The sequence below is a fragment of the Capricornis sumatraensis genome, chromosome 14, assembly GCF_032405125.1.
Source record: "Capricornis sumatraensis isolate serow.1 chromosome 14, serow.2, whole genome shotgun sequence".
NCBI classification, from domain to species: domain Eukaryota; kingdom Metazoa; phylum Chordata; class Mammalia; order Artiodactyla; family Bovidae; genus Capricornis; species Capricornis sumatraensis.
Genome location: NC_091082.1, coordinates 37629004 through 37656780, shown reverse-complemented (window position 1 = coordinate 37656780; position 27777 = coordinate 37629004). Strand labels below are relative to the sequence as shown.

Here is a 27777-nt window from a genome sequence, read left to right as displayed (position 1 = left end):
TTCCCAACCCAGGGATCAAACCCAGGTCTCCTGCATTACAGGTGGATTCTTTACTGTCTGAGCAACCAGGGAAGCCCAGGAAGGAGTACTGGAAGGGGTAGCCTATCCCTTCTCCAGAGGATCTTCCCAATCCAGGAATCGAACTGGGGTCTCCTGCTTTACAGGCAGATTCTTTACCAGCTGAGGTACCAAGGAAGCCCCATTGAACACTTACCAAGTGCCAGACCCTGTTGTATGCACTTTATACTTGTGTATAACCTGAATCTGGCTGCACAGACTGTGTTATCACCACTACCCTGAACAGTAAGTGCTAGCTCAGTGTTTGAGTGTTCAATAAATGCTCGCTTATTTCTACTGCACATCTCTATAATCCAGAGTTGGTTTTGATTTCAGTAGTTTTTGGATTTTAGAAAGATAATTTAGTACATATACTCTGTATTGCACTCTTAATGGGGTTTTGAGCAGAACCTCATAAGCATTTGTTTCTGCAGTGAAGCACATTTATTTTTATACTAAGTGAGATTAAAAAAAAAAAAAAAAACTCCCCTCAAACTGTGATTAGCCTGATGTCAGTGTATGTTGCCAAATGAATTGTGAAAACCCTTTATCTTGCAGAATTGCAGGTAAAGGATTGTGGACCTGCATAAAACTCTTAGAAGAGTACTTGGCATTTAGTACACACTCAATATGTGTTGGTGGATTACTACTACACTGTTGGGTATCCTCAGGTACTTCTGTATTCATATGCATAGAAAATTGGTGAATCATACCATGCTGGGAGGAGTTCTTATCACTCCATGTGACCTGAAGAGGGCAAATCTGTGTTGGAGTCTTTCAGCAATTCTTCTCTAAATCAGAAGAGGAGAAGGCTTATTATCTCTTCCCTGTCCTCAGTGTAGGCATGTCTAGCTCTGTGCTCCTATCCTTCCATCCATTTGTGCAGTATATGATTTGAGTCTACACAGTAGTGTAACTTGTGTTTTCAGTCTATCAGAGATCTTAGTGAAAAAAATGTTTTAAGTTTTTCTGTGCTCTCTATTACAGTACTCCCCTCCTCTTTTTTGGTGATCAGAACATTTAAGATCAACTTTCTTGGCAATTTCCAAGAATGTAATATGATACTGTTAACTATCGTCAACATACTGTACATTAGATCTCCAGAACTTACTTATCATATAGCTGAAAAACTCACACCCTTTGACCATCATCTCCCCATTTCCCTCAACCCCCAGCCACTGGCACCACCATTCTAGAATTAGAATTCTAGAAATAGATTTCTCTGTTTATATGAGTTTACCTTTTTATATTTTTCCATATAAGTGAGATCATACAGTTTTTGTGTTTCTGTTTCTGGCTTATTTCACTTAGTATAATGCCCGCCAGGTTTATCCATGTTGTCATAAAAGACAGATTTCCTTCTTTTTAATGGCTGAATAATATTCTATTTCTTTAACCATTCATTTGTCAGTGGGCATTTAGGTTGTTTCTATATCTTGTACAGCCCCTTTTCTTTAAACGGGAACCCATTAAGAGATCTATAACTGATGCAGAAATGGTAGCTCCATAACTGATTCATCATTCTGCAGATATGACCAGATATGACTAAAGACTGAAGTGATTGCACTTGAAATTGAGATAGTTTTTCTTCCTTCCCACCATTTTATTAATAATTGATGAAAAACGGTAGTCACAGTCATTAGTATAACCATTTATGACATTTCAGTTCAGTTCAGTTCAGTTCAGTCGCTCAGTCATGTCCGATTCTTTGCCACCCCATGGACTGCAGCATGCCAGGCCTCCCTGTCCATCACCAACTCCCTGAGTTTACTCAAACTCATATCCATTGTTTATGACATTTACCAAGCTATATTCTAGTTCAGATAACATTATAGTATTATATACTGATTTCCATTATACATGGTCATATTACTGTTATTGTACTCTGATCCAAAAATGAATTTATTAAATGACCCTGATATGTACATTTGCTATTAGGGTTTTTAAAAGTTTGGCACTTGAGTTTAAACCTCAAATTTAAAAAATTCTCTATTCTTGGAAATATCCCTTTAAACTGTTTGAAGATATGCTGTACATAGTTTGTTTTCTGTTTCTTCATATTAGAGTAGTGTTTGTGTTCCCTTTCCAGCCTCCAACAGCTGATAACAGCGTTTGTCTTCTCTTCTGTAGTTCATCATCGGCTGTGCAGCATGCTCAGAGAGCTGCAAAGGCCCTTTCACATTATCCAGTCAAACTGAGGGAGAGAAGTAGAAACAGAAATGGCATCACTTTGTTGAGAGTGGAAAAAAAAGGGGGATTTATATTTGACAGTTTTTGAATCCACAACTAAAATACGAAATACAGAAGTGTCTGTTCTTTTTTTTTGTTGTTGTTGGGAAGGAATGTGTGAAGTGTACGATTTGTAGAGATATCAGCCTTAATTGATCTTTAGGGGTTGTGTGTGTTGTGTGTGGGGGGGTTGGTTTAGTGTGCAAGACTATGTGGCATGAAAAATAATATCATTTTCAGTTTATGTCATACTCTTTGATCCCCATGAAATGTATTTGTTTTGGCAGCTGGCTTTACCTGTAACATTGTGTTGGAATTTGGCATGCAGTGTTTAATGTTCTTTAGTTGCTAAGTGGTGTCCGATTCTTTGTGACCCCATAGACTGTAACCCGCCATGCTCCTCTAGCTATGGGATTTCCCAGGCAAGAATACTGGAGTGGGTTGTCATTTCTTTCTTCAGGGGATCTTCCCAACCCAGGGATTGAACCCATGTCTCCTGCTTGTCAGGTGGATTCTTTACCACTGAGCCATCTGGGAAGCCCGCAGTGTTTACTAAGCTTTAGTTATTTCATATGGTACATTTTGGTCAATTTTTTAGATAGTAGATACTGAGTTTAAATTCCAGGGAAGAAAACTCAAAAAGGAGAATATAATATATAATCACCAACTGATACCATGTTCAAAAAACAAAGTTGTTTGGCTCATGTTCACTAATGTAACTTTTTCAACTGACAGTATTATTTGATTTAGGATCTTAGAATTTGAACTGCATGGAAATCATTGATAATTTTGGTATTTATTTTTTTTACAGAGAGGAAAAAGGAAAATGGATGACTGAAAATAGTATTATTTGTCATATTTTAAAAGTTGTATTTCCTTTTCTAGGTTGCTGTAGTGAAACTAAAAAATGCAGATAAAGTATTTGCCATGAAAATATTGAATAAATGGGAAATGCTGAAAAGAGCTGAGGTAAGATTCTAATTATTAGAATATTTAAATATCTTAGAAATATTTTTAGAGAAAAATAAAATTATAGAGAGCCAATAGATCTTTAAGTATCATTTAGTAACCTTTTATCTATGATGGCGTCAGTTTTTCAGGCCTGAAACAAATTTAGGAATTCATAGTTGTGATATAGTTATTATAAATGTTACATTAGTGATGATATTTTAATGTTGTCTGAAAACCAAATGGAAACTCTTGTGATGTCGGGTTTGACCCTTATGTTAAAAGGATGTATGGCAACCAGTTTCTTTTATAGGAAGAAATTTTGTAGTGATTGATATCCAATTTGATGTAAATTGTTTATATTATTTTGTATTTATCTCTATTCTGCTCTAAGCAAAAGCCAGCAGGAATTTTGAATATGGCCTATAAGAATTCTATTTATTGCTGATAAATATTATTAACTGACTCTGCAGTTAAATTTATGTTGCTGCCGCTGCTGCTAAGTCACTATGTTCTATGAGAGAATGAGAGTAAAATCTTCTGTTGTAAGAATTGTCAGCATTTTTATCTTGGTACTAAATTTGAGGGAAAGACTGACTAGAGTGATGTTAAAAATGTCTAATAGCTGGTATGGTATGGTCAAAACTGACATTATATGTAAATTCTGGGGAGGGGTTCTAGAGGTCTCCTGTTGTGCTGGGTTATAGTGAGTTCCTGGATGAGGTAGGGCATTCAGGGGTCTCAGGGATGCAGAACTTACTAGTGTGGAAGTATTTAAATATTTTAGCTTGCAGAAGGATTATACTACTAGTGTGGAAGTATTTAAATATTTTAACTTGCAGAAGGATTATACTGCTGAATAGGTGAGTATTAGCCCTGGGGGTTAGTAAGATACATAAGAGAATAATGAGAAATTAGCCCTTAGAAATCTTTATATATCAGTACTTGTAGCAACCTAAAAAAGCAATAAACACATAGGGAAAAGCAAAAATGGTTCCCACGATGATAGACACATACCATGGGAGTGAAAGTGCGTGCGTGCTCAGCTTCTCATCATATCTGACTCTTTGTGGCCCCGTGGACTGTAGCCCGCCAGGCTCCTCTGTCCATGCGATTTCCCAGCCAAGAATACTGGAACGGGCAGCCATTTCTGAATCCAGGGATCAAACCTGTATCTTCCGCATTGGTAGGTGGATTCTTCACCACTGAGCCACCAAGGAAGCCCAGTAGTGAAAGCAAATACTTCAGTATTTCTTTCTTTTAGAAAATACAGAAAATATAACAAAATTCAGAAAAGAAAATAATAATCCCTTATATTCCATCACTTAGGATTAATAACATTTTGGGCATGTTTTGCTTTCAGTCTTTTTCTTTTTTTTTTGTCTACTGAAAAAGCTGCACAAGTGAAATACAGATAAACTCTTTGTAATGTCACATTACAGATAAAGCTAAAGTACTCATTGACTATACCCCACCCAAATCCAGCCCCTCTCTGCCTCCCAGAGGTGATTACAGGGAGTTAATAAAATCCTGTTTAAAAAAGTATCTGGAAAGTTTCATGTCATATCTATGTGCCAGTGCCTATTATATTCAATAACTTCAGTATTTACTTTTGCATTTCCCCTTACTGTCAGTGGTCAGATTGAGTTCAGTATGCAGTCTATTTATTAGGGAGTGCTTTTGAAATTGGCCTTGATTGAAGGGAAAGGAGGTGAAACATGATTTATCAGGGAGACATCAGGCTGTCTCAGCAGCCTCTGTCGATCCAGCAGGGAAGTGGGGAGCAGAAATGGTCCGTCAGAGTTGTCCTGCCTTAGACCAAATGATTGACCTCTTTGCACTTGCCTTAGTCAGTCATTGGATACGGGCTGCCTCCAGAAGGACATGGATGTGGACTAGTAGGCTTTTGGTAGCTGAGACAAAGCCAGGAGGGGCTGATGACATTGCCTACAGTTGGAGCAATTAAGTCTTATTGTTAAAAAATAGTAAATAATTATGTTTTTAATTGTTTTTCAGAATTCATAATTGTAGTGGGTTAGTGTTCCAGGGTTAAAACTTTTAAAAGATTGAATTAAACTTTGTACTTACTTTTTATGCTGTTGGGGAAGAATTTTGAAAAGAAAGAGTAACTGGTTTAGCTTTACTGATTGACTGGAGGAAGTGGCAAAATTGAGGATAAAACAGGAGTAATTGAAAATTAAATATGATTTTGTTGAATTAAAAAAATCATTCATATAGTCTGTTTCTGGGGCAAAATGGAATAGACATGCTTCTTTTAATCTCTCCCATTAAATACAGTTAAAGACCATGGACGTTATGTATAAAACAAATATATGAAGACTCTGAAAGGCAGAAAGAATGAGGACCAGCTAGGGGCCATGGAACCCAAGGAACATCACTCATTCTGTGAAGTCTGTATTATTCTGAGGGAACAACCAGATAAGGACCATACAAAGAAAGTTAAAGATCAATATGCCTCATGAACATAGATGCCAGTACCTTAGCAAAATACTAGTAAATAGAATTCAGCAATATATAAAGTGAATTATACACTGTGAGCAAGTGTGATTTGTTTGAGGGATACAAGGCTGGTTCATTATTTGAAAAGAACTTGACTCAAACTACTTGAAACTTTCATTTTTTTGGAGGAATTTCTCCATTGAAACTTTTAAAAGGAATTCATTTTAAAGCAGAATGGAATTATATTTTTATACTTGAATTGTCAAATCCTTCTTTAAAAAAATTAAGAAGAAACTTATTTTGATCATTACTTACCCAGCTTTAGAAAACTGGTCCTACCAGTGATGCTTAATAAATTACAAGTGAACAGCAAAATTTCTTATTTTAGTCTGTATATTGTTGATACTTTAAAACAATTTTCAGAGATTTACCTCCAATCTGTTTGTTGAATTTATTTCTGTTTTCGTTATGTAACAAATATATAGTTAGTGCAACACATATTATTTGAAGGTACTAGGAAACTTGTCTCTTTCTGTACCTGGCAGATAAATAATTAGTAAATAATCTTGTAGTTAGTTACAAGAGCTTCCCTTGTGGCTCAGCTGGTAAAGAATCTGCCTGCAATGCAGGAGACCTGGATTTGACCCCTGGTTAGGAAGATCTCCTGAAGAAGGGAAAGGCTACCCACTCCAGTATACCGGCCTGGAGAAATCCATGGGGTCCCAAAGAGTTGGACATGACTGAGAGACTTTCACTTACAGTTACAAAGATTAATATATCTATAGGTTCATCATTTACAAACTTTGTTAGTATGTCAACAGTGTCTGAAGTTAACTTCCCCCAATCAATTCTGTAAATTTTACTTTCTCTTCAAATTTATTGAACTCTTAAGGGTTTCACTCACATGCAAGATATGTTACTCATTTCATTGAAAGATGCAGAATCGTTTACGGAAGTGCTCTCCGACTCAAGGGTCAAACCTTTCTGAGGCTCAGTTGTCTCTGTACCATATAGTGGAGGAATAATATATCTCAGTTTAACTGGGATAGTACTGGTTTATGCCTCTTGTCTTACTATTTTTGTTATTGTTGTTAGCCCTGTTTTATTATTTTTATAATTGACATGCCAATAGTAGTAGTTAACAGTAGCAGCAATAGTAACAGTAGTAATGAATTCAGTTCATTAGACTGGGATTGCCTCTCCTTCCCGACCTGTTACCTGTAATAAAAAAAGAAAATGCAAGCACTGTAGAAAATAAGTAAAAAGATAAAAGCTTTTTTTTCTCCCTCAGATAACCAGTCTTTCTGTTCAAAGTAAAACATTACTAAGAGTTTAGAGTCTTATTTATCCTTTTTTCTCTTAGATAAATATATATTTATCTAAATATATATTTATTTTATACTATTCATGTTGTATAATGTTCTTTCTGTTGTGAGTTACCTTGGCAAAGACCATTCTCAGTGAACATTAAGGTGATTTAGAGCTAGTTCCAAACAGGGCTAAACTTCCATGCAGAAGCACACTTTTTTTTTTTCCCCTGGCAGTGGACAAAATTTTGAACATATTCGTAGAATTGTCCTTGTTGATATTTTTGAGTAAAATAGATGGTGAATTTATGAGGATTTACTGAATTGAAAATATAAACAGATGGGATATGAATATTTATCATGGGGTTTTTGGGGTTTGTTAGTGCTGGGCCCTCTGTAGGCCCTTTCAGTTTTGAAATACATGCTGTTCAGTTCTAGGAAATTTTCTCGTATTACTTCTTTGGTAATTTCCTTTCTTCTGTTTCTTTTGCTCTCTCTTTCTGAAACTTTTATTTGGATATACCCTTAATGGAGCAGTTAGCTAATTTCTCTGTATTTCTTTACTAGTGAGGTTGTGTTGGCGTTTGCTGTAATACTTCAATTGGGTGTTTTATTTCTTCAACCACCCTTTTAGTACTCAGTAGACTGAGTGACTTCACTTTTCACTTTCGTGCATTGGAGAAGGAAATGGCAGCCCACTCCAGTGTTCTTGCCTGGAGAACCCCAGGGACGGGCTGCCGTCTATAGGGTCTCACAGAGTCGGACACGACTGAAGCGACTTAGCAGCAGCACCTCCCTTTGATCTTTTTTTTTCATGTGCCTTTTTAGTGAGCTTATGCCTCTGGACTGCAAACTTAAAGAATTTCTCAGTGTTTTTCCTCCCTCTTTAGGTAAGACAGGATGCTCCAGCTGACTGGTGTTAGGTGTTCTCCTTTCTACCAGTCAAAAGGTCAATTAGGCTCTGATCGTACTCCAGCAGATTCGGATCTGGTTAATTAGTTCCTCCTAAGGGCAGGCCTTGTTAAGAACTGAGTGCTTCGGCAAGTTTCAAAATGGTTTATTTGCCTCTCTTCCTGCTGGAAGATCTAGATTTTTCTCCTTTACTTACTGTTATCGTGTGATTGAGCTCCTTGAGGTGAGACTGAAAAATTGTGTAATTCTCCCTGACTGGGTCCCCTGCAGTTTTGAACTCTCAGAGTTGTCCAGACTCTAGGAATCATTCCCAGTTGAGTTTGTCTTACTCGCATCATTTCTGGTTTCTGCAGCTCTTTTTGCTCTGGCATCTCTGGTCTGGCAAGCTGCAATATGTTCCCTTTTTGTATGTCTTGTTTCATGGTTGCAATGTTTTCTTATCTCTAAAATATATATTTGTGTGTCTGTATATATTTATGTATATACATCCTTCTTGCCTTGTCTCCGTTTCCTCTATTTCCTTCTTTTTCTGTTTGGGACTATTATTCACATTGATTGCTATCATGAAATGTCGAAAAGTATTTCTAACTGTTGGCTTATGATTTTAATTGAATTTTGCAGTCCTTAAACACTGCACCCCTCCATCTCTCTTTATTTAGTTGCTTAATCTCACTGTTATTTTAGAGTTTTCTCTGTAGAGGCCTTGCCTATCTTTTACTGAGTTTACTCTGAGATAGTTGGTGTTTTTAATTTGCTTTTGGAAATGGTATTATTTATTTATATTTTTTTGAAAATGATACTATTTTAAAAGATTTTCTAATTGTTGCAGTTATATAGGAATATAAATTATGTATGTTGAACTTTTACATTCTGTTAATTTATCTGTTTTCTTTTGTGATTTCTTTCTATGCATCCATGTTGTCCGCTTTTTGCGTGTCCGACTCTTTGCAACCCCATGAACTGCAGCACGCCAGGCCATCCTGTCCAATACCAACTCCTGAAGTTTACCCAAACGCATGTCCATTGAGTCGGTGATGCCATCCAACCATCTCATCCTCTGTCGTCCCCTTCTCCTCCTGCCCTCAATCTTTCCCAGCATCAGGGTTTTTTCAAATGAGTCAGCTCTTTGCATCAGGTAGCCAAAGTATTGGAGTTACAGCTTCGCTCTCCTTAGTAATCTTTATATACCTTTTATTTCTTCTTAACTAATTTCACTTGTGAGGAAAACAATGGAGTGGGAAAACCAGACTTTCATCTTATAAATAAGAGTTTCTTATTTATCCTTAATAGAAAATTTTACTATATTGAAAAGTGAAAGTGAAGTTGCTCAGTCTTGTCCGACTCTTTGCAACCCCATGGACTGTAGCCTACCGAGCTCTTCCATCCATGGGGTTTTCCAGGCAAGAATACTGGAGTGGGTTGCCACTTCCTCCTCCAGAGGATCTTTCTGACCCAGGAATCTAACCTGCATCTCCTGCATGGCAGGTGAATTCTTTACCTGATGAGTCACTGGGGAAGCCTAAGTGCATGAGAGTGAAACAAGATTGAAAAATAACTGTTGAAATTGGTTGAGGGGTACATTGAGAGCAGGGGATTACTTTATTTTGTATGTGTTTAAAGTTTTATAGTTTACGTTTTATGTTGAAAATTTTTTTTCACTGTATAGTTTAGCATGGATCAGAATCTACTAAAGTTAATTCTGTTAACAGGTAGTCTTTGGAGTTTTATTTAGAGTTAGCAATAAGTCACATTTGCATATTTTAGCTGGAAATATCTTTAAATTTTCAGCTCTTCCGGTGAGATAAGTCAGGAGAAAGGAGTCTCCTAGACTTGATAAACTTCACTACTTCTTTAAAATGTTAGCAGCAAACCATAACCTCAGGTCAGTTAAAGTCTAAGACAGAATTTAGTAGTGAGTAAGTCAAATGATACTATTTTTCCCCTAAAGTGAACAGAAGCATAATTATGGTAGATTTTAATAATTGAATTTATGAGTAAATTGTCCATTCATTTGGTTTAAGTTTTGTTTTTAAGATTTTCCTTGGTGATGCTATTTAATGAGTGGCTTTAGAAATTCTGTTGCATCAGACAGAAAAAGAGACACATATATAAAGAACAGACTTTTGGACTCTGTGGGAGAAGGCGAGAGTGGGATGATTTGAGGGTCTAGTACTGAAACATGTACATTACCATATGTAAAATAGATGACGAGTGCAAGTTCAATGCATGAAGCAGGGCACTCAAAGCCGGTGCTCTGGGAGAACCCAGAGGGATGGGGTGAGGAGGGCACTGGAAGGGGGCGTTCAGGATCGGGGGACAACATGTACACCCATGGCTGATTCATGTTGCTGTATAGCAGAAACCACCACAATATTGTAAAGTAATTAGCCTCCAATTAAAATAAATTAATTAATTTAAAAAAGAAATTCTATTGCATCAAATAAAATTTATGGAAATACATGAAAAAAAATTAGGGCACTTACTTAGGTTAGATAATGTGAGTTTTGTATATCATGAATAGTGAATTTATCTTGTGGGAAGTAAATTACTAGGTACCTACTATATGTAGGACACTGCATGATGATTTTTAAATGTGTATGAAATGCGGTATAGCCATTGAGAAAAATTAGGTAGCCTTCTAGTACAGGTATGGAAGGCTGTTCAGATATGTTGTTACTTGAAAAAAGGATTTATAGAGCACTGTGATCTCATTTGTGTAAAGAAAGAAAAGTTAGGGCAGATGGGATACCACATGAATATAGGATGTGTGTGTCTATGTGCGTGTGTCTGTATGTGTGTATGTACAAAGAAATTTTCTGAAAAGAAATTCAACTGAGTTATTGGTGTTAATCATTGGACGTAACAAGGGGACAGTGAATCTATGAGGGAAAAGTTTCGGTTTCTACTTTACCTTTCAGTTCTTTTTGAAACTTTCTGGCATAGTGGTTTTTTAATTAAAATTTTAAAAATATATTGTAGAATTGTATCATACAAAGTTGTTTTTTATTTTTAGTAACATTTCTAAAATTCTCCAGGCTGTATCTTTATAATAATGGAAGTATATCCTGAGAATAAATTAAAAACTTTTATAAATCTGAAAAAGATAATCCTTTAGAGAAAATGGGCAAAGGGAGTTTTTCAAAGAGAAAACTCAGATATCCAATAAGCATAGGTAAAATTATTTATTTGTACCTGTAATTAAGAATATGCTAATTAAAAGAATGATGAAATATTATTTCATACCCATCTTATTGAAACATGCTTACAAGTCTTATTGAAACATGCTTAAAAGTGCCAAGTAGAATTCAGGATGTTGTGGAAAATGGGTGATTTCATACACTGGGGTAAAGGTAGAAATTGGTATAGCACTTAACAAAGAAACTAGGTTGTGTCTGATAAAGTTGAAAACGCTTAAGTCTAGCATTTCTGTTTCCAAGTGTATACCCTAGAGAAACTCTTGTACATTTGTACAAATATATTTATTGTGATATTGAAATGATGCAAAAATGGGAATAACCTATGTTTTCATAATGGGGGGGTTACATGAGGCAATTCTGCTATGATCATAGAATGGAATACTGTAGCAATTAAAAATTAAACAGCCATTATCGATTAAAAAGTAATCACATTGCAAAGGGATAGATACAGTTACACTATTCACAGAAATTTTCAAGACACAAAGCATTTCTATTGTTTTTGGACACATACATGTGTAATAAAGGATGTGATGGGAGGAATATATACTAACTTCAGATTATTCATTTTTCTTAGAGGAAGAACTGCTGATACTTCTCTAGAAATAGGAAGGCTACAACTTCTCTTTTCTTAAAAGCAAATAGGTTAGGAGTAAACGTGACATTGTTGACATTTATGTTATCTAAGTGGTAGATTGAACCATGATTGTTAAATAATTCTGTGTACTTTTCTGATTTTTTCAATTATGACAGTAATTTTAAATATAAAATACTTTTAAGTTTACTATTTGTTCAGCTTTTGAGGGTTCTTTGAAACTTATTGGAAAGTCATATAATGTTGTTGGAAATAACATTATATGACTTTATTGTTACTATAAGTCATATAATAATGTTGGAAAGTCATACCTATAATGTATTCCTTTTTCAGAACAGAAAATATAATAAATATTTGAGTAGTTGTTTGCATAATATATTTCCTAGTTTTACATAAAGTATTCTTTATCTAAAAATTTATTTTTTTCCTTTTCAGACAGCATGTTTTCGTGAAGAAAGGGATGTGTTAGTGAATGGAGACAATAAATGGATTACAACTTTACATTATGCTTTCCAGGATGACAATAACTTAGTAAGAATCATTGTTATATGTTTCTATATATTTATTACCTTTTTATTGGCAAAATTTAGCATTATTTTCTGTGAAGCATTGTTTAAATGTAAATGTTCTTTAGAAAGCCACTGTATTTCAGAGAGTATAAGTTTGATATATGATTTGATTGGAATTTTTAATGTTTTTTAGTAAGTAAGTCAAATCCAAACATTTAAATTCTGTAAAAGGTGGTCGGGATTTTTTCCCCATGATTCTGTCAATGTATTTTATTTCTATTGTAATAGTATTCTATTAACTATTTAGATTTTTACATATTTTTCAAAGTTGTCATGTGCTGCTTTAAGAAGAGCCATATTTTAAATGTAGGCTTTGTTCAATTTTATATTAACATCATGGACCACTAGACAAAAGAAGTTGGGGAAGAGCTTGGAGGAAAATCAAACTATTAGAAACACTGCCAAATGAAGATTGAAGAGATGAACGAGTGAATAGGAAAATAAGGCAGAATCTACCACAGTTGAACATAAGATTCCTGGGCTATTACTCAGGGTCTTCATTTTCTGGCCCCAATTTTTATTTCAAGATTTATTTTTTAGCATGCATATGCTTAGTGACAGTTTTGTGCCAGCCACTACTCTATGTACTGGTATATAAAAATTAATAAGACATTTTTGATAAACGTTTATTGATGATGTCCTGTGTGCTTGGCACTGTTCTTTAGATTCTAGCAATTTGGTAGTAAATAAGACAGACAAAGATCTTATTCTTACATTCTTGTGAGGGAAGCCAGATAAGAAATTCACAGTCAATTAAATAATATTTTCACATTGTTTCTTATAAAGAAAAATATAACATCTATTCAAAGATATAAAGTCAATAAGGGCTCTTCTGAGACAAGTGTAAGTTGGCTAAACCAAGAAGGGAGAAGAGGCAGAGAGGGGCTGGTAAACATGGACATCTGAAGCCACCTGTTATGTTCCTCTTGATGGAGGATAAAGAGGCTTTGATGATGAGAGAGGAGAGATATATGAGTCACACTGTGTAGCACTTTATACATTGTGGTATGTAAATTAGACTTTAACAGCCGTGAGTTTCAAAGGCAAAATTTTTTTAAATCATAGAACTCATGTGTGTGATTTTTAAAATGACATTCTATCTGAAAGCCAGCTTAGTTGGTAAAGAATCCGCCTGCAATGCAGGAGACCCAGGTTCGATCCCTGGGTTGGGAAGATCCCCTGGAGAAGGGAACAGCTACCCATTCCTGTATTCTGGCCTGGAGAATTGTATAGTCCATGGGGTCACAACATGGCAGCGTGGCTCCGACTTTCACTTTCCTATCTGAAAGCCTAGACAGTGAAGCACATAGAAATGCAGCTGAACTGATTGATATCTTAGCTTTCCTCCTCCTACTTTCTGTCATGCTTTTCCAGGGTTCTTTCTTGGAGCAAAACTGCTGTTTTAGGACTGTAGAAGGATTTGTGGCAGGAAAGGATGGGGTTGTCAGAGGAATGAGAGGAAGGCTAATAGGGTTATGATAAGGAGGGGAGAGATAGGTAAAATGAGGCTTCCTGAGTGTAGGCCATGCAGAAGAGTTCAAATTTTATTCTAATTTCAAGGAGGATTTTAAGGACAGTGTGATAATCAGTTTTGTATTTTATACAGAACATCTTAGCAGCAGTGTGAAGGATGGATTTCAGAGGGCTAGACTAGAGCAGTGAAGGCAATGGCACCCCACTCCAGTACTCTTTCCTGGAAAATCCCATGGAAGGAGGAGCCTGGTAGGCTGCATTCCATGGGGTTGCTAAGAGTCAGACATGACTGAGTGACTTCACTTTCACTTTTCACTTTCATGCCTTGGAGAAGGAAATGGCAACCCACTCCAGTGTTCTTGCCTGGAGAATCCCAGGGACGGGGGAGCCTGATGGGCTGCCATCTCTGGGGTCGCACAGAGTCGGATGTGACTGAAGCGACTTAGCAGCAGCAGACTAGAGAGACAAGTTAGGAGACAATATTCTGGTGACAGATAATGAGAATTTGAATAAAGCTGATGGAGGGGATGGATTTAGGTACTATTTAGGAAATAAAATAATTAGAACTTGTGTTAGAGTGAATATCAGGGGCGGAGAGAGGAATCAAAGTGATTCCCAGTTTTCTGGTGTCTGACTTACAGGGTTCTGTACTCAGTAGTTGATTCCAGAGTTGGGGAATATAGGAAGGAAGAGAAGATTTAGAGTAGATGGGAAAATGCTTAGTTTAATTTGGTATATGTTGGGTTTGAATTATAGTGTGATCTATTTAATGGGTTATAGATATTAGTCTGGTGTTTCTAAGGGTAAATAGCACCATTTATTTTGGAGTTATTATCTTATAGATCAGATTTTGGTAAGCTCTGACCTGTGGTTTAAATCTGGACCACCACCTATTTTCACACAGCCTGCAAGCTAAGAATTATTTTACACCTTTAAACAGTTGAAAGAAAATCAAAAGAAGAGTGAATCTTTTAAAGTTCAGATTTCACTGTCTGTAGTTTTACTGACATAGCCATGCCATTGATTTGCATGCTACCTATGGCTGCTTTTGTGCCTCAGTGGCAAAGTTGACTAGTTGTGATGGAGACTGGCACTGTGCCAGAGGGTAACACTGTATGTGTTACTCATTACTTTGCACTGCTGTGCTCAGCAGACTATAAATTGCAGTGACATTTCAAGTGCTGTATATATGTTTATATATAATATACATATATATATATCTCGCTATACCATGGCATTTTTTATTTAAATTAATAGCACGTATGCCTCATGTCAAAATAAGAAAGGTAGATTTTTCAAATAGCATGCTTTAAAGGCACAGAAGGTTGTGGATTATTTTATTAATAAATTACAGCATGGTGTTCATTACACCACTGTGCTTCACTTGTACTAATAGAATATAGTAAATGTCTACACGGCTAAACTGAGCACTCATCACAACATTCCTAACTCACAGGAAAGCAGTAGTCAGAAAAGTTAGAAAATGTAACCCAGTATCTTACCATAGCAGAATCTCTTCACAAAATAAAAAATTAAAGTGAGGCTTGCAACTATAGTACCTGAGTGTCTCATTTATTAATCAAGCGAGGAAAGCCATTGATCAATATTGAGTTAATGAAATCATATATGATTGCAGCAGCCAAAGAAATGTGTCCACAGAAAATACACTTGTCTAAGACTTAAGGAGAACAGTTACTCAAAGAATTGAGGACATTGGAAGGAGCATCAATGGTAGATTATAAAAGCAGAGAGATATAATCATTTCCTATCACATTGAGAGGTTTTCTTTGACTCTTGAGTGGAAAGATGTTGCTGATTCTGCTCAATCCTGGTTATTTGAGGAATCAGTGTTTGAGTTTGAAGTATCTGAGGAATTAGCCTCTCTGAACATTTTGTGGAATCATTATCATCATATTATTAGGTTGGCGCAAACGTAATTGCAGTTTCTGACAATGAATTTTAAATCATTATAACTAGGCTCGAATATATCTTTATTAATCAAAATAGGAACCATTACAATCAACACATTTTTGCCAATGAGAAATAAGTTTATTCCTATAGTGTAAAAATCCATGCTTTGGGATTTGATGAACTCTTGGAAAGTATTTTCTACATCCTGCTGGTTGTGGAACCATTTTCCCTGCAGTAAGTTGTCTAGATACTTGAAGAAGTGGTAGTCGGTTGGCAAGAGGGCAGGTGAATATGGCATATGAGGCAAAACTTCGTAGCCTAATTCCTTCAACTTTGGAAGCATTGGTTGTGCAATCGGGCATTATCATGGAGAATTGGGTCCTTTCGTTGATCAGTGCTAGCCGCAGGCATTGCGGTTTTTAATGTATGTCATCGATTTGCTGAGCCTGCTTCTCAGATGTAATGATTTTGCTGGGATTCGGAAAGGTATAGTACATCAGACTTGCAACAGACCACCAAACAGTGACCATGTCCTTTTATTTGGTGCAAGTTTGGCTTTGGGAAGGGGTTTGGAGGAACTTCTCGGTCCAGCCACTGAGCTGGTCATCACCAACTGTCGTATAAAATCCACTTTTTGTCACAGATCACAATTCGATGGAGAAATGGTTCACTGTTGAGTAAAACAAAAGATGATGACACTTCAAAGCAATGATTTTCTTTGATTTTTCGGTCAGCTCGTAAGGCACCCACTTATTGAGCCTTTTCACCTTTCCAATTTGCTTCAAATGCCAACTGACTGTAGGATGGCGTTGAAGATTGAATGCCAATATTGAATTTTTGGACAACTTCTCGAGTGGTTGTAAGAGGATCAGCTTCTGTAACAGCTTCTGTCGTGGACGTTGTAAACTTTCAGTGTATGGCCACTGCGCTCCTCATCTTCAAGGCTCTTGTCTGCTTTGCAAAACTTCTTGCACCACCACTGTACCTTCTTTAACAGTTCCTGGACCAAATGCATTGTTGATGTTGTGAGTTGTCTCTGCTGCTTTATGAGCCATTTTGAACTGAAGAAAACTGCTTGAGTTTACTTTTTGGTCTAACATCATTTCTCTCGTCTAAAATAAATATAAAGTAAATAGCAAGTAATAAGTCAGTAGCAAGAAACAAACAAACCATAAAGCGAGAAATGTGCATTAAAATGATACATAACATAACCACATTTATTTAAGAATATATTCCAGTATCAAAGTCAAATTTCAATAATGCAAAAACTGCAGTTACTTTTGCACCAACCTAGTATTTTCAAAGAATTTGAGAAAATATTGTTTTGATACAACCTGAATTGTAATCTGCTAAAATGTGTCAGTGGAGTGTGGTAAAACTGGAAAAGGCTTATTTGGACAGATTTATAAATTATGTGAAAATAATAGGTGCTTGAAGCCTGTGGATGTTCATTTTTGTGTTAATCAGCAGGCAGCTTGCTGCAAGTATTTGAATCTATCATGTATTGAACCAGTAGTATCAAAGTTGTGTTTCATTCAGTTTTTTGGAAACAATTATAATCATTTCTACGGATTTTTTTTTTTTTGTCAAATCAAAAGCCAGACATTCTTCCTATGCCATACACCCATTCACTGATTTTACAGTGGTAACATTTTATTACAGTATTTTGAACAAAGGGCTGGCTGAAATATTTCTGAATCCAAAACCACACCTTCAACCATTATTGTAAAGTATTGAATAGGCTTGGAAATTAGCTTTTCCTGTAGACTTGATATGTTTTCAAAATAAATTTAATATAAGATTACAAGACAAAACAACACTTATATGAAAAACTATGCTGTGGTGAAGTCATTTTGACAGCTAATGTTTGAATCACAAGAAATGTCAAGTTGCTGTATCTACTTCCCATATTGTCAAAAGTGAAAAAGAGAGAGATCTCCATTTCCGTATAGATTTGCAGCAGGTAGATCTTTTGAGGTCAAACTACAGTTCTAACATCAGTTCTTGGCACCTGATGCAAGTGCAAAGAAAATGTTCATAGTTCAAAATCCGTTTAACTGGGCAGTGAAGAACTTCCATCTAACTTTCACTTAGAAGTGGTTAATCTGCAGTAATGACGTGCTTAAACCCAAGTATCAGGAGAAAAATTTAATAGCATTCTATAAATGCCTTACAGCTGAGGAATATGCTCAACCAAAATTATATACTCATGAACTGACACCAGTACCTTTTCTTGTGAATAGATAGTTTCACAGATGGGATGTGTAGAATCTCATTGTAGATCAGCATTTACAGATTTACATTTGTAGTAGATTTTTGATGACTTGAGGCTTCCCTATTAGTTCAGCTGGTGAAGAAGCTGCCTGCAATTCAGGAGACCCTGGTACAATTCCTGGGTCGGGAAGATCCCCTAGAGAAGGGAGCAGCTACCCACTCCTATATTCTGGCCTGGAGAATTCCATGGACTGTATAGTCCATGGGGTCGCAAAGAGTTGAACGTGACTGAGTGACTTTCACTTCAACTTTCTTTTGATGATAGGGATCACGAACTTTGAGCCCCAGTTAAGCAAACATTTATATTCCCCTCTGCTTACGAAAGGATTACATTTTCTGATTAGCAGTCTGTATTACCAAAATTGTACTAATTATCATTATATTTTGAATTTTGCTAATGAAATATGTGGAAATTTTTTCTGTTATTATATATGTACCTATATGTTATTTTGATTCTGCCTCTTGCCTGCCAAGCCTAAACCCTATTTACTATGTAGTCCTTTACAAGAAAACTTGGCCAACACCTTTTGCAGATAACAGTGAATACAAGGAGCGAATGAAAATCAATAAATAGTGCTTGTGAAATGAGAAAACAGATGTGCCTAGAGAAGACGGAGATAGGACACCTGAAGTAGAAAACTTGTGGACATGATCCGAGCAAGAAAGAGAATCAAAATACTGCACCATGAAAGCTAAAGAAAGAAGAGTTGGTAGAGGAAACCATTAACAGTGTAGTATTGCTGTTATTGTTCATTCATGTCCAACTCTTTGCGACACCGTGGACTGCAGCACACCAGGCTTCCCTGTCCTTCACCATCTGCCAGAGCTTGCTCAAATTCACGTGCATTGAGTTGGTGGTGCCATCTGACCATCTTATCCTCTGCTGTCCCCTTCTACTCCTTCCTTCAATCTTTCCCAGCATCAGGGTCTTTTCTAATGATTTGGCCCTTTGCATCAGGTGGCCAAAATATCAGAGCTTCAGCTTCAGCATCAGTCCTTCCAATGAATATTCGGGATTGATTTCCTTTAGGATTGACTGATTTGATCTCCTTGCAGTCCAAGGTGCTAAATAAAAAAGAGATGACTGGAAATACTGTGCTCTCCCAAATCCTGTGTTTCAGCCTCAGTGGAATACCCTCCATTCTTGAACATTCTCTGTACTCTTCTATACTTTTCTTCATTTTTATTTTCCAGAATACCTTTCATACTATGTCACTCCTCTTCTTCCTGCCACTAGTCCTGTTGAAGTCTAGCCAGTACTTTAAAACTGTGCTCAAATTCTGTGTCTTAAAGTAATTCAGAATTCACAATTTGAATTAATCTTTTCCTATTTCATTTTACCTTTACATTTTTAGTACTGCTATTATATGATTAACCTGTGTGTGTGTGTGTGTGTGTGTGTGTGTGTGTGTCTTTGATTTTTTTTTTTGGTACAACTTAAAAATTTTTCAATAAATGACATGAACCCTGTTATCTTTGGCTAAAATATAATCAGAGATTAGTGAAACTTAATAGTTGTGGGGTTTATCTGATATCAGGACAGGTCAAGGTGTTCAGGCAGGGTCATTACTTGTCCTTATATTCCATACATGCTTCCAGAGTATAGTAGTGTTTTGCAGACTTCAAATTGTGACGCATTAGTGAGTTATAAGGAGAAGGCAATGGCACCCCACTCCAGTACTCTTGCCTGGAAAATCTCATGGATGGAGGAGCCTGGTAGGCTGCAGTCCATGGGGTCACGAAGAGTCGGAGACGACTAAGCGACTTCACTTTCACTTTTCCTTTCATGCATTGGAGAAGGAAATGGCAACCCACTCCAGAGTTCTTGCCTGGAGAATCCCAGGGACGGGGGAGCCTGGTGGGCTGCCGTCTATGGGGTCACACAGGGTCGGAACTGATTGAAGTGACTTAGCAGTGAGTTATAAAATCAATTTAGTAGGTTACAACCAGCACTTAAAAAATTAAATAGAATATCAAATGAGAGTTCAAGTAATATTATTTCATAACATTTATTTCTTTTATAATTACTGAATATTCATACAAACCATATTTTTTATTGTGAATTATAGTCAGAATTGCCTAAAAGTCATGACATAGAGCTTTGCGCATTTTAGTTGCTTAGTTGTTAAACTGAATGGAATATTTGACTTGAATTGACCATACTTACATGAAATTTTAGAGATGAATGTATCATTTCAAATATAATCTGCATAGATAAGCAAATTTAAAAGTAAGTTAAACATCTGCCAAGTATTTGCCTAGCAAAATTATAACAGTTTATCATAGCTTTGCAAAAATTTTAAGATAAGGACTATAGACCTCTATGACAATATAGTCTACTGTGGAAAGATATAACACTGTATATTTATGGTTTGCTTCAAATCTGTATTTTGCTATAAATATAGAAATATATAGAATGGAAATAAAGTGTTCAAATACCAAATTTTATATAGCAAAATTTTACCTAATTTTAAATTTAAAAAGCCTGATTTATAGTTCAGAGATTCTCCTCTGAGTTATTGAGTCTTTGCTTTTTGTATTTGACTTAGGATTAATACTTCTTTTTCAGAGACATTTCTAAGAAATTGTGTGTGTAGCCAGTCATTAATTATATTAGAATTAAAGTTTCACAATAACTAAGGAGGACTGAAATGCTCTAGAACGCAGATCTCCTGTGAAGTGTCAGTTTTTCCTTACGGAAACCTTCATGGTACGAGTCAGAAGTCCTAAATTATCTTAGTGATCATCAAAGATTTTCTTTTGAATATTTATAAAATATAAGAAAATAAAATCGTTTAAAAATATTGACAAGCCTAACTGTAGATACCCAAAAGGAAATTTTATTATACAGTTATTTTCCAGAATAACTTTTAACCCTAGTAGCCCTAAACCAGTCAAACAAGTAATAGAATTTTCAGAGCTATACAGTTCAAGAAAGCTGTGATAAATATTCAGTAATTTGACTTTCATTTGTAATAAGTTCAGATTCACTATAGTCAGTTTATAAAATAATAATCATAGCATATGTGCATTTTATTTACTAGGAAGAAGTTGGATAATTTAATAAATGATATTAAGATGTGATTAGAACATTTTTTTCCTTAAGAAAAACTCACTAAAGACAAGCCTACTTGGTTGCATGTATATGGACACATAAACTTACTTAGACATCATTTAGAATATTACAAATCAACAAAATTTTCTGCTTCATATTTTTTATCCACTCTTTCCTATTTAGTTATTTGTTTTATTTTTTTTTGGTTTGAGGGAAAAAACAGGAAGATATTTAAAGCAAAAGTTTTACTTTTTGAATTAACATTTGTAAACTGATTAGTGGGTGAAAGATATTTATTGAATTGTATTTAGTCATATGAACTTCAAATTCTTACAGGAGTCCAGTTTGTACTGAAGATAGGAATAGTTAGAAAGGTATTTTTGTAAAGAGTGAAAAAAACAAAAAGCTAGAAGGGACAAATAAAAGTGGGACTCTAAGGACTAACTATTAATCTCTTCATGTTACAAGGTGACTAAAGGAGTTTGGTGTTCTCCCTAAGAAGACTTCTAAAGCATATCTGTTCCGTGAAATGTTTCTTCCTTTGCACTGTTTATTTATTGTATGTTTTCACATGGCTTATTGTATGCCTTCATAGCATTCTTTTATTGTATGTTTTCACATACTTTAGCATTCTTTCCTTGGAATGTTGTTCCTTAAAAAGCGAAACTTAATTAAGGATTTTTTAGAAATTCAGAATTGGAAATTTTCTGATGTGTATGTTCACATCTAAAGACCTGTTTGTTTTGGAGGGATACAAGATTTCTGAAGACTCGGCCTGTATCCTTAATTTCTTTTTTTGTTGTCCTGGTCCTTAGTACATGCTCTTTATGTCATGGATATTGGCAGCTTTTTTACTGAACGCTGAGTCTCTCTAATTTCAGTAAGATGGAAACTGATCAGAGGATCAAGAACCCTGAGTTCTGACTTTCCCACTCTTGAATGTATGTTTGGACAAATAATTTATCTTCATTCTCTTTTATTACATAGCCATAAAATAGGAATAAACAGTTATATCCCTATCTCTAGTATAGGACACTATATAAATTATAATTACTGTACTTTAGTTCTATAGTTCGTACTTCTGGGGAAAGTGAAAGCCATGGCTCCTCCAGCATGAACTTTAACTTTCTATGCTCTGACCTCAACATCTTCCTTTCATCTCTCCCTTGTATAGAAATTTATCCATATTTGGACCTCTTATTTTCTCTCAATGTGAATGAGGTATATCTTTATATTTAAGATTATTCTTACTGTCCTTTGCCTTTGACTCCATCACCTTTGACCTTTAGCAGAACTTGACTCCAGTGGTCAACTTCAGTTTGACGAGATTTTTTTTCCCTTCTATGCAGTGATCTCTGTACAGTGATCTGTATATATTAAAAAGTTAATAGTCTCACCCTCTTAAGGTAACGGATGTTAACTTTGTTGTATCCTTTCATTCTTTATGCTTTGTAGAATTGCATGTTTGTGTGTGTATGATATTTTCTTCCTTTTTATAAAAATGGAATTACAAAGTACGTATTATACTGCAGCTTGCTGTTGTCACTTAAAACATCTCATCGGCATATATGTTTAATTTTCTCTTGGGCAACAGTATACTATTTCACAGAATGAAATATTCAATAGATCGAATTACAAGTTTTGATGTTGATCTCTATTCATATTTTCATATTTGCTCCAGTTATCCACAGTGCTATGCAGTAAGTACTTGCCTGTAAGTACATTGGAGCTTTTATTTTAATTGACTGTATTTGAAGGCGGGAGGAGAATGGGACAACAGAGGATGAGATGGTTGGATGGCATCAATGGACATGAATTTGAGTAAACTCTGGGAGTTGGTGTTGGACAGGGAGGCCTGGTGTGCTGCAGTCCATGGGGTCGCAAAGAGTCAGACATGACTGAGCGACTGAAGTGAACTGATGTTCCTAAGAGTGGAAATGCTAGATCGAGGGGTATGCATCTTTTAAAATTCAATAAATACTGTGAAATTACTTTCCCAAATAGTTGTAGTCACTCATCTTTTAAAAAATCAGTGTTTGTTTTTTAACTCACTTTCTCTAAAACAGTAGTGATCTTTTTGCTAGTTGCATTGATGAAAGATATCTCACTGTTGCTTTGGTTTTGATTATGTATTAATTGGCTAATTGTGTTTCCTTTTAAGTGAGTTACCTGTTAATAGACTCAGCCTAGTTTTGCTGGATTCCTTCCCCTCTCCTTGACAGTTGGTAGGACCTCTCTATGTTAGGATTATCATCTCCTCAACATGTCATCTGAATGTTGCCTCTCAGTCTCTGATTTTCTTAAATTTGTTTAAAGACATTGTTGCCATTTTGAGTATTTTAAAGGTGGTCAGCCTGTAAGAAGTAGATACTTGTCCTACTGGATATTAAATTTTACTGATTAGTCAGTGAAAACAGTATGATACTGATACAGAAATAGACAACTATAGCAGAATAGAGTGCCCAAGAGCAGACCCAAGTGTATTTAGCATCTTAAAATATGATGAAGGGGCATTTCAGTTAAATTGGAGGAAAGAATGGAGTATTTAACTGCTTGTTCTAGATAATTGACTCTCTGCATATGAGAAAATACTCTTCACACCTTGTACAAAAACTCAATAAATTTCAGATGAATAAGTGAACCAGATTAAAAATAGGTTCTTTTCCTTTTCTCTTCCTATAGCAGTACCCTCTGCTTATCTCTGTCAGAGATTTATATTACATTAAAAATGCCCATTTATTTGTATTTTTTCTTCATTAGATTGTAAATACCACAAAGGCAAGAACTGTGTCTTGTTAATTGTATCTCCCCTGCGTACATGTAATGTACCTAGTACATTATTTATATTTATATATATATATATATGGAATTAGTGAATGATTTCATTTGTCCCTCTTTTGTTCTGTATTCTATTTTCCACTCCCAAGAAAATTATCTACAGAATAAAATGTATTATAGAAAGCTGTTCACTTTGGCTGTAAACTTGCAGTAGTGATATAATCAAGAGAGGCCTGGAGCCTGGATTAGGATAGTTGGTAGGGTTAGAAGTAGATGGACTTCACAGATTTAGTAGGAAATAGACTCAACAACGGAGAAGGCAATGGCACCCCACTCCAGTACTCTTGCCTGGAAAATCCCATGGACGGAGGAGCCTGGTAGGCTGCAGTCCATGGGGTCACGAAGAGTCGGACATGACTGAGTGACTTCACTTTCACTTTTCACTTTCATGCATTGGAGAAGGAAATGGCAACCCACACCAGTGTTCTTGCCTGGAGAATCCCAGGGACGGGGGAGCCTGGTGGGCTGCCATCTATGGGGTCGCACAGAGTCGGACACGACTGAAGCGACTTAGCGGCACCAGACTCAACAAAACCCTGATGATTTAGTTGAATGTTGTAGTGAACAATAAAGGAGAAAGCATAAAAGAATGACTTAGAGACAGTCACTGGGATATGCTGTGGAAGAAAAGGGCCTTTTTTTCCTACGTGAGATTATTACTTGTCTGCTTTTTTGGATGCGTTTTGTCTGCCTAACACTAAAACTCTACTGCGAGTATAGTTCATTTTCTTTTCTCTTGCAAATCTCCTTTTGTGTTTTCTGCTTCTTGCTTTTCCCAGTTGCTGAATTCTGTCTTAACTGCACCTACTCTACCTCTGAGGACAAGGCAGGAGGGAAATGTGAATAGTCAGAGGCAGAACACTCTTAGCAGGCAGGATAGGAAAGCAAGGAACACTTAAGTACTTATGTTTTATTCTATCTCAAGGATGGTTGTATACTGTAGAAGAGATACGTGATGTACACTGAAAGATTGGAAGGGAAGGAGTTCGTGGAGTTTTGGGTTTGTTAAGGGAAGCACAAAGCATATGAGGATGAACGTAGAAATAAGTGGTGACTCTTGGAACCTAAGTTTTAAATGGTGACGGTGGGTGGAAAAAATGTTAGGATGATTATTTTTTAGCTGATATTGATAGATGGTATACTCAGACTTTAGGATTCTGGTATGGCAAGAATCGAGTACACTTTCAAGAGAGGAGAGCTTTTGATGTAAAAGCCTTTGATCTATTTATACTCTGTGTGGTACCAAAAAAAATCCTGATTGGTACCTAGTAAATGTTTATTGGAGAATAAGTTTTGCTTTATGACTTTCTATGTATAAATATTAGATTCTAGTTTTAATAGATTTTTTTTTTTTAATTTGAAAAGTTTCTGTGTTTGCTACTATACTCAGAGTACTTCTTTTTAAAGTTAGAGCTATGGATTTCTTCTCCATATCCATTGCCAATTTTAACAACATGTTTAGGTTAACAAAAGTTTACTACATTAAATTACTCTGTTCTAACCTTCTTGAGAGTCTGTTAAGCATTAGACCTTGTAAATACAGCAACTAAACCATAGACCATAATTTGAAATACATTGTTTTCCTGATTTTCAAGGATTAACAAAATGAAATGTTTCTTTTATTTAACACAATTTCCCATGCTTATAATTTTAATGTATAATAATAAGAATGTGAATTTTCTCAAGACTTTTAAATCTTAATGTCAGCTTGGTAATAAACTTGAAATAGTAACTGTCTTCTATAATAAAATCACCTTAAAGACATTATAACTGGCATTTAAATATATTCTGTTTACTAACCTTCTTGTTAAATGCTGTACTCTGGAGAAGATATCATTATTATAGTTATATAGATAAGAAAGTAAAGTGCCAAAAGAATTAATTTTTCAAAAGCCACTTATAACCCACAGTTAGAATTTGAATACAGGTCTTTCTGAGTACAAAACCTTCTTTCCACTATGTTTAGCTTTCACTCACTGTATAACATAACTATGTAACATAACAATATACTCATGTATATGTAATACATATCTAGAAAATAACAAAGAAGTACTCTAGAAAACAGCGAAAAGTTACGACAGACATAGTCTATAATCTAACAACCCAGACTGCATTTTGTTGTCTACTCCTTGTTTTATCTTTTTTGATATACATACACTGTAAAGGGACACTATTGTTTTTATTTACATTGTTGCACACTACTTCACTTCTGACATTAGATGTGTGGATTTTCCACACATCTAGCAATTCTCCCACACCAGCTGGGTGTCCTCTAATTTAACTCAATTCTGATACTGTCCACCTGGAGAAGGTATCAAATCTCACAGGTTAAGGGTTCAGTCCTTCAAGATGTCCCCACTATATACTCCCCAAAGCAAAGACCATGTTGTTACTTGTGCTTCTGACCTCCAGGCTGTAGATGAGAGATTTCTACCACCCTCTCCTCAAATTCAGTTTCTTTGCTAAAGCAGCTCACAGAACTCAGGAACAGCCCAGTGAAATAGATGTGAAGGGTAGGCACGGAGCGTCATGCCCACTCCCAGGATGTACCACTCTCCCAGCACCTCCACTTGTTCGTCAGCCTAGGTGCTCTGTAAAACCCCATGCTGAGTTTTTATGAAGGCCTCACAACTTAAGCATGATTGCTTAGATTGATTAAGTAATTGGCCATTGATTTTTTTTTTGATTGAAGCATAGTTGATTTACAATGCTGTGTTAGTTGCTGGTGTATAGCAATGTGATTCAGGTATACACATACATACACACACATACATATATATACATATTCTTTTCCATAATGTTTTATTATAGAATATTGAATATAGTTCCATGTGCTATGGAGTAGGACCTTATTGTTTATTTTATATGCAATAGTTTGTATGTGCTATTCCCAAACTCCTAATTTATCCCTCTCCCACCTCCTTTCCCCTTCGGTAACCATACCTACGTTTGTTTTCTGTGTATGTGAGTGAGTGTGTTTCTGCTTTGAAAATAAGTTCAGTTGTGTTACATTTTGGATTCCACAGATGAGCGATACCATATGGTGCTTGTCTTTCTCTGTCTGACTGACTTCATTTAATATGATAATCTCTACATCCATCTACGTTACTGCAAATATTATTTCATGCTTTTAAGGGCTGAGTAGTATTCCATCATGTATATATACCACGTCTTCTTTGTCCTTTCAGCTGTCAGTGGACATTGAGGTTGCTTCCACAGTTATAAACAGTACTGCTATAAACATTGAGGGTGTATGTATCTGTTCAGATCATCATTTCCCCCAGATATATGCCCAGGGGTGGGGTTGCTGGGTGATATGGATGTTAGTGATTTATTCAATTTCCAGTTCCTTTCCCTGGAGGTCATGAGTGAGGGCTCTGGGGGTAAGGGTGTGGGACTGAAAGTTCTGATACTGTACTCTTGATTGGTTCCCCAGGCAACCAGCCCCCATCCTTAGGTTTCCTAGAGGTTTTCCAAAAGTTACCTTATAAACTCTGGTGTGGCTGAAAGGAACTTGTTATAAATAACAAAAGACACCTTTATCTTGTCATTTGGGAAATTCCAATTTTTTTTTCAACTTCTGTATTTTAATTGGAGGCTAATTACTTTACAATATTGTAGTGGTTTTTGCCATACACTGACATGAATCAGCCATGGGTTTACATGTGTTCCTCATCCTGAACCCCGCTCCCACCTCCCTCCCTAACCCATCCCTCTGAGTCATCCCAGTGCACCAGCTCTGAGCACCCTGTCTCATGCATCGAGTCTGGACTGACGATCTGTTTCACATATGATAAAATACATGTTTCAGTGTTATTCTCTCAGATCATCCCACCCTTGCCATCTCCCACAGAGTCCAAAAGACTTCTATACATCTGTGTCCTTTTGCTGTCTCGCATATAGAATTATCGTTACCATTTTTCTAAATTCCAGTGGTTTTAAGAAATTCTCTGCT

At 36.0% G+C, this 27777-nt stretch overlaps 1 protein-coding gene across 6 annotated transcripts in view; it reads left to right on the top strand.

Moving 5' to 3' along the window:
* The window catches only part of CDC42BPA (CDC42 binding protein kinase alpha), a 300642-nt gene that overhangs the window by 91404 nt on the left and 181461 nt on the right, over nt 1-27777 (top strand). For all 6 annotated transcript variants that reach the window (XM_068985895.1, XM_068985894.1, XM_068985892.1 and 3 more), the window contains exons 3-4: nt 3172-3255; nt 12138-12233. In XM_068985895.1, coding sequence (XP_068841996.1) covers nt 3172-3255; nt 12138-12233 — 180 coding nt within the window. The remainder of the gene's footprint in view (nt 1-3171; nt 3256-12137; nt 12234-27777) is intronic.